The 11,302-nt window shown below is 34.2% G+C and overlaps 1 protein-coding gene across 1 annotated transcript; it reads right to left on the bottom strand.

Annotated features, from left to right (window-relative positions):
• Nucleotides 1-2,536: 2,536 nt before the first annotated feature.
• Nucleotides 2,537-9,929, bottom strand: si:ch1073-145m9.1. The gene is made up of 6 exons (XM_087284196.1): nucleotides 9,707-9,929; nucleotides 9,455-9,550; nucleotides 7,877-7,989; nucleotides 7,668-7,791; nucleotides 5,277-5,449; nucleotides 2,537-3,757 (listed from the first exon to the last, which is right to left on the bottom strand). Exons 1-6 carry the CDS (start codon nucleotides 9,744-9,746, stop codon nucleotides 3,692-3,694), a joined length of 612 nt encoding a protein of 203 aa, XP_087140322.1. The 5' UTR covers nucleotides 9,747-9,929; the 3' UTR covers nucleotides 2,537-3,691.
• Nucleotides 9,930-11,302: the final 1,373 nt, after the last annotated feature.

Genomic DNA, 11,302 nt, shown 5'->3' with positions numbered 1-11,302 from the left:
AACATGAGGGACATTTTCACTCTTTTAAAAAAATTAAAAAAGAAATAAAATACATTGTTGTTGCATTTGAGGCTTGATCGTGAAGAATTCAAGATGTTAAGAGGAAGGGAAATGGAATAATATTGTAACTAAATAAACTGTGACCTCGCAAAACCCTTGTAAGCGAAATTCCGTTGGCGGTGTGTGGTAAATGGACTGAATGAGTTGGGTTTCTCATATCAGCCTACGAGTGGGAATGAAATGTGAAAACGGTGCACGTGAGAAAACAAGTAAGCTGAACGAATCTATAACGTAGCTCTGATGGCTTCTTTCTGAATGTCGATTCAAGGGCTCATTCGTCAACCTCAAGTGGCATTTCTTGTTCAAATCCAAACTGTTTCTCCATCAAAAAAAAAAAAAAAACGAAGGTGCTTCTGGGTCAAATGGTTCCTTTCTTTGCATGTTTAGCTAATTGTAAATAGATGTAGATGCATAGCTACGAGTGGTTCTTGTCCCAGTGAGCTCCAAAAAATCACATTGAAATAAGTGTTCAACTGATGGAGGGAATTAATAAATAGCATCTTCAGACAAGAAAACCAATCCTGACACTATATAGCCCTTCGAAATCTGCCCTTAGAGAGTTGGAGAACGGAAAGTATGGGTTGACAACTGTTTCAGCGATGCTAATTATCTTTATGAAGTCCTCAGATGTGCTGCCATGTGTAGATTGTGATTTAGCCAAAGTGCTGTTTAAAATGGACGATGGCGATCCTTGAAGTAACAACCTATGAGTGGATGTGATCTCTTACCATTTAAAAAAAAAAAAATTTAAATACATATTTCTGTCTATATCCATTGGAGATGCTCTGTTGATTGAGTCCAATGGCAAATTGTGTTACTATTTAATATTGATGCTGACTGTTACCCTGGAAATGTCAGTAAGTTGTGCCACAGTGAGCCTCTGCTTGGATTATTCTTCAGTCATTGGCTTTATGTAACTCACCCTCAGTAGAATCTGCTGTACATTGTACATCTGTAACCACCAAACCATTATTAAACTCATTTGTATCCACCATTGTGAAAATCTGTAACTAACTCTAACACGAAAACAACAACAACAAAACAATATTAAGCTGTCTTATAGACTACAATGAGCAATATTGCTTCTGAAGTATTAAAAGTTGCTTTATTTTTTGCCTTTACGTGATTTTTCTCCACCTGTGTGGAATGTTCGAGTCTTGGACTTGAATGTGATCCTATAAAAAACACTCTGTCGGGGTGGGTTGATGGCTGAACAGAAACTGAAGAATAAAAGACTGTACTCAGATTTGTAGAAGATGTTTACTCACTTGTTCACCGTAATTAATGTCATATTTCATTTGTATCATTTCTGCCAAATTGCTGAATTCATCCTAGAACCTAATGAGATATTTAATATGTAATTAATTATACACTACAGATCAGTTTGGGGTCAGTAGGAAATTAACACTTTTATTTAGCTTTTAATTTATCAAAATATACTGAAAATATATATATATATTTTTTTAAATATTATTTGTTTTAAAATTAATTTCAGAACTTTGGAACTTTCCATACTCTCAAAAAATTATTTTTGCTCCTTGTTTAAATTACTTACTTAAAATTTGCTGAAACAACACAATTCCTGAGATTTTTTTTCAACATGTTAGCCAGCACTCACACCTAAAGTTAGACATTTACACCACACTTTAAATCGTAACAGTTCTTGACCACAGTGAGCTACAAACAAAAGGTATTTTAGGTATCATTGGAAATTAGACGCTTTGAGCTTACTGTGGTTCATCTGGAAGGTTTCATGATCAAATATATAAAAAGGTATACATCAGGAAGTAATGAGAAAAAAATTGTACTGTGTTCAGTAGTTCAGTATTTGTTTTTTTTGTTTGTTTTTTTTTTCTTCATTATTTGACGGCATTAACATCCAAATCAGGTGAACGCTGTAGGAATTACAACAGTTTGCATATATGCCTCCCACTTGTTAAGTGTCCAAAAGCAACTGGACTATTGGCTTTCAAGCTGTTCACTGTGGTGTGTTTTTCACGCATTATCCCATTTACAATGAGCAGATAAAAGGTCCAGAGTTCATTTCAAGTGTGCTGTTTGCATTTGGAATCTGTTACTGTTAACTTTCAAGATGAGATCCAAAGAGCTGTCACTATCAGTCAAGCAAGTATTAAAAAGTGAAAGTTTGATTTATGATTATTAATCTGTCCAATTACTTTTGGATCCTTAACAAGTGAGAGGCACATACGCAAACTGTTGTAACTCCTATTGCGTTCACCTGATTTGGATGTAAATACCTTAAAATAAAAGCTGGCAGTCTGCAGTTCAAGCAGATCTTGTTCGTTTCATTTCAAATCCATGGTGTTGGTGTATAGAGCCAAAAATGTTAGAATTGTGTTGCTTTCCAAATATTTATGGAACTAACTGTATAATCACTGAGAGTTTTAATATAATATTTTAAAAAAATGTAAAAAGCATTTTAGAAGCTAAATAAATAAAACATACACATTTCAGATTTAAAGTAAAACGTAAAAATTTTATTTGCATACTGGTTATTTTTACATTCAAGCATTTAAAAGTTACTTACATTGCATATATGGGTATATATAAAGTCAAGCCCAAAATTATTTACACTCCTGGCAAATTCTGACTTGGTTACTTAACCCTTTGACTGCCCCTCTAGCAGATGATTGACCATGTTTTTACCGTTTTAAATAATGTCTGTTAAAGTCGTTTAAAGAATGACTGTTTTAAGTAAGCGTTAACAAACACAACATCATTGTTACAAAAATAATAATAATAATAATTGTGTTGCACTACTACACTTGATTTTGGTTTTATTGTAAAAAAAACAAGAAAACATTTTAAATGAAAATCTGAAATATTTTATGGCATTCCTCAAAAAATAAAGGTAATTTAGTATTCAGAAAATATTTTAGCAATTTTTTTTTTTAATAAATTGATCTTACACTTCATATTTTCAGATTTGTCATAGTATATATATTTATTACAGTACTTTTACCATAAATCGACATAAACCATTTGGTAGAGGCTTATATTTTAGAAATTATGGGATGTGTTGGAAAAAACTGCATCAAGTGTGTTAACTAGTGACATTAGGAGTTAAGAAATGCAATCCATTTTTCTCTTGGTGGGGTAGTAAAGGGTTAAAGAACTATTCTACTTAAACAAAAAAAGAAAATTTTCCTCGATGCCTGTTGTACATCATCTTATCTTTTGAGAGAAGCATGTGTCATTTCCAGACAAAAGTAATTCTTGCTGGTTAAATAAATGTAATTTGCCAGGGGTATAAATAATTTCAAGCTTGCTGTAGATGTAGTAACAAGTACATTTCATCAGTTTTTTCATATCCTGAGAATTTAAGCCATAAATTTGCCATTATTAACCCCATATACAATAAATATACAACAAATGCATTGACCAAACCTCACTAACAATGTATCTATTACAGTGCAGTGGGCTTCTCTTTCTAAACACTGCATTCCAGGACTCTGGCATAAATATATCTCACTTTAAAATATATTCAAGTGAAAACAACATTAGTACGCAGTAACATTACCTCCTTGATACGTTAGATTCAGCATGCTCACTCAAAGAGATGAAGTGCTTTTCAGGTGCAGTAGCCTCATAAAATATGAATCTTAGACTTTTAGTTGTTCTTTTCTTCCTCTTCATCTTTCAGTAGACATTTCAGGTGGGTTGAAATGCACCACATCTGCAAAATCACACATAAACAGTAGTGTATTTACATTCAGGTAACTCTATTGTAACTTAAAGCTTCTCTAATATGCTTTTTCAGAAATAATTTCAAATACAGTGTGTAATGAATGTAGCTTTTTGTGAATGTAGACGCCAAGAAAACACCAGTGATCGTCTAATTTACAGATGGAAGGAAAAATTATTAGCCCTCAAAAGATTTCCCAAGTAATGTCTAGTGCTGATGATACACAGGGTAATGTTTTGAGCAATGTTTCTGGGCAATAAAGGAGAGCACTGTTGTTTGACTACTTTATTATTAAGAATAGGCAACAATATTGAATTTTTGTATCCCACTGACCTACTTAGTGTCTCACCTGATTGCCCATTGACGGCAACATTGCTCAAAACGTTGCCCAGTTTATCATCGGCATAAGAGAACAGTGCAATTTTCACAGCATTTCCTATTATAGACCTTTTTCATCCTCCTTATGCATACACGCAAAGCATAATGGGTATATTTGTGTTCTATGAAAAATGTCTATATTTTCTTCTGGAGAAAGTCTCATTTCAGTTGAGTACATTTTACAAATATTATAGGGTGAATATTAATAGCCCTCTTAAGAAATGATCTTATCTCTTTGCTAAATAAGAAACCACTGTTTACCAATGACTTTCCTAATTAATCGAACTTAATTCGATTAAGACATGACGATTAAGACATGACGTAGGAGTGCGGTTTCCCAGCCCATCGAATTGATTGACAGCCACATATTAACATGTCTCTGTAGTAATGCCTATAATCATATCAACAAGACAGGATGTGCGCAAAGCAACTGTGATACAGAACTGTGATCTGTTCAGCTCACTGTGATGATCATCAATCTTCATCAAATGTGATCAAGTTTTACAAGTTTAAAACGTTTTTAAACCAGATTATGCTTCTATTGAATTACAGCGATTTTTATCGTCTTTACTTGATCACCACAGCCGAATGTCAGAACAATTATAAAAGAAGACGTTTCAATCCCGGTTTGTGGATGTTAAATCAGGTTTATTGTGTACATTAATATAACGTATGTCCATACAGCAGTGGATATTAACCTGTATCCTGTCACATTTGCCATATAAAAACAGTATAAAGTTAAACTCGCGCGCTGTGTGTCTGTGTACATGAACTTTGTAACGACATTGTGTGTGACTCATCGTAGCAGAAAGGCTTGATTTACTCCACAACAAATACATCAAATAATCATTGGGGAATTTATTTCTGTAGTATTTCTCACAAACGTTACTTGAAATCTGCTTCCTTCACGTGCTTATATTATATTAGACTTATATTAAGTCTTAAAAAAGGGGTAAAATAGGTGCTCTTTAGCTTAATTCCTTTGTTGTTCCAAAAAAATGTGATGGTGTAAAAAAACACTTTTTTTTCCAGCTACACCTAATGTAGGAGACTTTCAAAACAAAATTAGGAATGTCTATATATAACAGCCACTATTTTAATGTATAAAATGCTGGGTAAACATGCACTTCACCTCAACTGCAAAGCCCAGCACTCGTCCTGCTGCAAGCACCAGAATCCCCACAATCTGCAGCCAGTTTGGTGCACAGAGAGCCTGAGACAACACCTCATGCTGGAAAACATACAGCCACACGGGCAAAACATGGAGCCCTGCTACTGTCAGAATGCCCAACGGAGTCTTGAAGCCTGCATGAAGGATAAACAGGATTACATGAGGGCACAATCACATAAAAACACACCGTGTAAAAATCTGCATAATGATGATCTACTGATAATAATATGCAAATTACAGAACATTTACATATTGACCAGCATAAACTACCAAGAGCAGCATGAAAAAAAATCGATTCGTTAGTATATCCCAACTAAGACTGGGTATGAATTCAGACGTCTCACTTCGATTTCAATATGACTAGCAAGCTCTCCTAGCAAGAACTGCTGATTTTTTTTCTTGGGTTCCTAATTTGATTTAATGACAATATATTTGATATGGATTTTGATCATGAAAATTTCATCACATTTCAAAGCATGAACAATTAATAATCATCTTATTTTGCCAACATAGTACTTATGCAAAAAGCACTGCACTAGTGTATTTATTTATTTAGTATTTACTTCAAGAGTACACACTTAGCTGATGATTGGTAATGAGCTAGTTTGGCATGCTGTCCCGGGAGAGAGCCCTGAGCACATGAGATCCTCAAGCCCGGGGCTCCCTCCGAGGGGAGTTTGAGCTCAGCTAGATCTCCTTATACTATATCTTATGCACAAATAATAGCCTAATGTAAAATATAAAAGCAAAACATCAGTAGGCCATTTGTATTGGGTACACCTTGTAGTATTGAGGATGAGTCGTCTGCAAATGTCATATTAATTTGGACGGTCTCAGACATTTGTTAGCAAGAACTTTGGTGCAGATAATGCACTACGGCAGGGTCGAGAAAATTAAATAAAACCATATTTCAGGTAACTATCTTGGTGTTTCCAGGATTGCTAGCGCTGCGACCCAAAATGTTTGGAGCTTCCTCACCTGGGTCCAGTATGCTTGAGTCATTACTATTAACTGCTGAAGGTGAATCAGCAAGACTCTGGGCATACTCACACTAGGTACAGTTGCCTTGAACTGAGCCTAAGCATGCTTGTCCCCCCTCCCGTCTCCCCCAATGGCCCGCACTCGCATTACATTCAAGCCTGGGCACGCTTACGTCATCCATGACCTGCTTTCGCTTAGCTCATTGGAGATTTCTTCAGCTGAATCATTTAAGTCGTTTGACTTAACGACTTAACAATCAAACAGATCTTCCACTTTTGACGCTCATAAACAATCATTAAGCCCTCGTGCTGCAGGAATTAGGAGGTTTGCTGAAGGTGCAGCTGTCGTGCAGTGAGGGGTTTGCGTCTTTAATAAACTACGAGTTTGTGTTCGTTGAACAGTAAGAATGATTATTAAATACATATCAAACAGTCCCTTAAAAGTCACGTCTCGCTTTCAGTTTTGGGCTCAGGCCTGTTTTACACTCACACACAAGTGCCACGACAAAGAACAAGTGAACCGCACTCTGGCACACCTTTTCCAACCGGACCAGGGCCAAGTGAACCGTGCCTGTGCCCGATTCAGAGCACTCACACTTCTCAAACAATCTGGGAAACGGGCCTGGGCACGTTTCAGATAGCATAGAGTGAGTAGGCCCTCTGTCTTTTTTTGTGGAGTACGAATTACAAATGTGACCATTTTTTTTGTCAGCCAGGGGATAAAATGAATTTTTGAAACATGATCGTTCTCCTAAATGTCCATTGCTAATTTTTTTTTTAAATATGACAAGACCTCCACAGAGCTTGCCCCCCCCCCTTGTGGGCCGAGACCCCCCTTGTTGGGAACCGCTGCTTTAAAGTACATATGAAATAAAATAACCATATTGATTTTGTTAGCTCATAATGCTAGTTTTGTGGTGAACAATTCATCTTTAAGAAAAAAATGTCCTTGTAATATAAAAATAGAAATCTGTAAATGCACTTCCTATTAGTTTTCAGTTCAATTTTCAGGTCATGTCTGTCTGAGGTATTGAGTTTGGCTAACATTCTTAACCACGCCCCTATAACTGTCAGTTTTGACAACAAACAGAAATGGTGAGGAAGAGGTGTCTGTTAGCTTCTAATAGCTCTCTTCAAACACTTTTTCCTTTCTTTCTGAATGTAATGGCTACGTTTTGCAATAAAAAAAAACAAGCCAAGCCCACTGTTTTCTCATTTAACTTTACATTTCTCCAGGAACTGTCACAATACAAAAAATAATAATAATAATAATTATAACACGGTCATAGCTTCCGGTTTATGCAGACTTATACTAATACATACTATTATTATACTAATATTGAAATAAATAAATAAATAAAAATCAACATACCATTTGCCATCACAGCTTGCACCCAAACCGGACTCTCTGAGAAAGAATTCTTCCACTGTGCACCTCTTGCATTGTGGTTGCACACAAATACACACCACTCCACTGAAGACACCAGCCAGCCCCACTTCACATACACATAGCATACAGTCATAGTACAAATGCACTTATCACAAAAAATAGGCTACATGTCCCATACTGACTGAACTTACATCATAAAGCATGTTCCAGATCATCCCACGTCCTACATTATCAATGACCACGTCCAGCCATGCACCAAACCTAGAGGTCTGACGCAGTCGACGTGCCACCCATCCATCAACCCCTGACACAAAGATAACATAATAAATCAATGGGTGCACAGTAAAATTCTTTAAATACACTAAAACTAATAAGTGACCAAGTAAAAAATACTGTTTGCCAAAGGTCGTACCGTTAAGGTGTAAAAGTTAGCATTCGGCGGGACATGAAAACTTCCTGATAAGATTTATGAAGTTATGTGTTGCATGAACATATATTTTAGTTCAGTTAATTATAAACAGTTTAAGCTGTTTATGTTAATGAGAATGAAATTAAATGTAAAAAGATAATTAGCTATTTTAAAAATTAAGGGAGCACTTGAAAATTCTTAGTTTCTCTGGAGTTGGAGAAAACCTTTTTTAATTAATGAAAACATTTGTTATTTTACAATTGTTATTTTCTGAAGGACAGAAACTACATGAGAACATTTGTTTTATGTTTAATCAGATCTTTACAGAATAAAAAATATATATTTTTATAATGCATCAAATAAAATGAGTACCATTAGATAATTATATTTAACATCAAATTGAATAACATTGTTTATTTTTATATGTTATATTGCTGTAATACTTATTTTAAGACATCTTGTGGCCCTATTGGAAGTTTACTGAGGCCCCCTAGTGGCTTAGGCCCGTATTGAGAAGCATTGCTGATATGTTGAAGTCAGAATTATTAGCCCCCTTCAATTATTAGTCCCCGTTTATTTTTTTCCCCAAATTTCTGTTTAACGGAAAGAAGATTTATTCAGCACATTTCTAAACATAATAGTTTTATTAACTCATTTCTAATAACTGATTTATTTATCTTTGCCATGATGACAGTAAATAGTATTTGACTAGATATTTTTCAAGACACTTCTATACAGCTTAAAGTGACATTTAAAGGCTTAACTAAGTTAATTAGGTTAACTAGGCAGGTAAGGGTAAATAAGCAAGTTATTGTATAACCATGGTTTGTTCTGTAGACTATAGAGAAAAAAGCACTAGGGGCTAATAATTTTTACCTTAAAATGTTTTTTTTATTTTTATTTTTTTATGTAAACTGCTTTTATTCTTGCCAAAATACAACAAATAAAACTCTCTAGAAAAAAATATATTATCAGACATACTGTGAAAAAGTCCATGCTCTGGTAAACATCATTTGGGAAATATTAAAAAAACGAAAAATTCAAAGGAGGTTAATAATTCTGACTTCAAGTGTAAAAATAAATAAATAGGTCAAGAAATAAAGGTTCCACCAAGGGGTTCTTGTTGTAATTTCATAAAATGATCATTTTGAGTTCATAATTTAATAAAAAAAGTAAAAAAAAAAAAACATAATATAATATTTCAGTTAATTGTTTTGTCATTGAATATTTTACTAACAACAGAAGCTTTTACAATTTTGCATGGATGTTAAATGTTCTATTTGAAAGCACAAATGTCTGTAAAGAACCTTTATTTTTAAGATTGCATGTATTTATATAGTCGGATATGTGTAGTACTTACCATCCAGAATAACAGATAACACATACAAGGGCACAAAACAATGTGGGTCTCTATACAGAATCCAGGCAATGAGAACAAGAAGGATTCGGATGTAACCTGGAAAATCATGATAGTTAAACAAATTGTTTTACTAAGAAAAGTAATGTCATTAAAGTATTTAGGGTGATTTCAAATTTGCTAAACAAATTGTGCTGCGTCAAAAAAAAAAAAACCTAACAAAAAAAAACAGCAACATGTTATGGATTAACTCACCAATTAGGTTGGGAACATAGAGAATGACCTGGAAGCCCATTTTACAAGCGCTCCTGCAGCAGGCGCGTGTCTACAGTTACAGTCTTCTGTGTCATATTTACACAACCTTGCGTAATCTATGTGAATAGCAGCTATTCAAAATAGCATTATGATCATAAACGTTTATTTCATACTGCAGGTGCGACCTCTTCCCCATGTGTCATTTACAATAGAGCAGATAAACAGAGGTCACTTCCGGCTTTCTGACAGACTGTACACGCGTCATTTAGGTTGCAGTAAAAAGATGTCTTTAGATGGCGCTAAAAGATCAGCGCCTGAATATCAATGCTGAATATAGAGTTTTTGTTACTTTAATTGAGATTGATGAAAGGTTAGCGCTAAATGCATATGTGCAGCCTGCTGATGTATATCTGCATAATTACTTGTCAAAACTGATTTTAGGTTGATCACGTCCTTTAAGAACAAAAGTCAAGCCAAGCTAGTGATGCTTCTATTATGAACGAGATTAAAAAGTCTTACAATCCTTATTGTTAACTGAAATAAAGTTAATCATAAATAAAAGGTATTTTTTAAATCCTTAAATAACAATAAATAAATAAATACATAAGTAAGAAACTATTAACTGGCCAAACAAGTTATACAAATATTTTCTTTAAAATATGAAAATATAAGGTGTTTGCATGTTCTCCCTGCGTTCGCGTGGGTTTTCTCCGGGTGCTCCGGTTTTCCCCACAACCCAAAGACATGCCGCACTAATAGGTGAATTGGGTAGGCTAAAATTGTCCGTAGTGTATGAGTGTGAATGACTGTGTATGAATGTTTTCCAGAGATGGGTTGCAGCTGGACAGGCATACGCTGCGTAAAACTTATGCTGGATAAGTTGGCGGTTCATTCCACTGTGGCGACCCCGGATTAATAAAGGGACTAAGGCGAAAAGAAAATGAATGAATGAAAATATAAATAAAAATCCAGATATTAATAAATACATTATAATGGTCAATAATGAATATCAAATGTGCAATAATACCTATATAAAGAGAACCTAAAATATTTTAATAATTTGCTTAGGAAAAAAAAACATGCAGCTCCTAGTTAAAGCAAATTTAAAACAGAACATTAAAAATGTATTGTTAATAATAAGAGTCCAACAAGTTATAAAACCCACATTTTAGGAAGCTGATCAAATTTACTCAAAAATAGCTGAGGCTTTCTATCTAGAGCAAACATGTACTGCCTCCACACAGTACACAATGCCAGAATATTTTTTTCACCAGGAAAAAAAAGTTGACTCATGAAAGTCTTCTATGCAATAGCATGAAGAGCTTTTGCATGATTTCTTGACAGAACAACGGTTGTGTAGATGACACACAAAGTACACACAACGTTGAGTAAAACTAAAATAAAATAAAAATATGTATATGTTATTTTTATATACTCATTTATGAATTCAAACCACAATAAAACCAGTTGTTACTGTTTACTAAAACTAAAGGTATTGCAATTATTTGTTAATAAAAAAAAGTTTAACAAAAATATGATACTATAATACAATAATATTTATATAAAAACATTAAACATCAAGTAAAATTAAAATAA

This window comes from Danio rerio, chromosome 15 (assembly GCF_052040795.2).
Source record: "Danio rerio strain M-AB ecotype USA chromosome 15, GRCz13ab, whole genome shotgun sequence".
NCBI lineage: Eukaryota > Metazoa > Chordata > Actinopteri > Cypriniformes > Danionidae > Danio > Danio rerio.
This window is presented reverse-complemented; position numbering and strand designations above follow the sequence as displayed.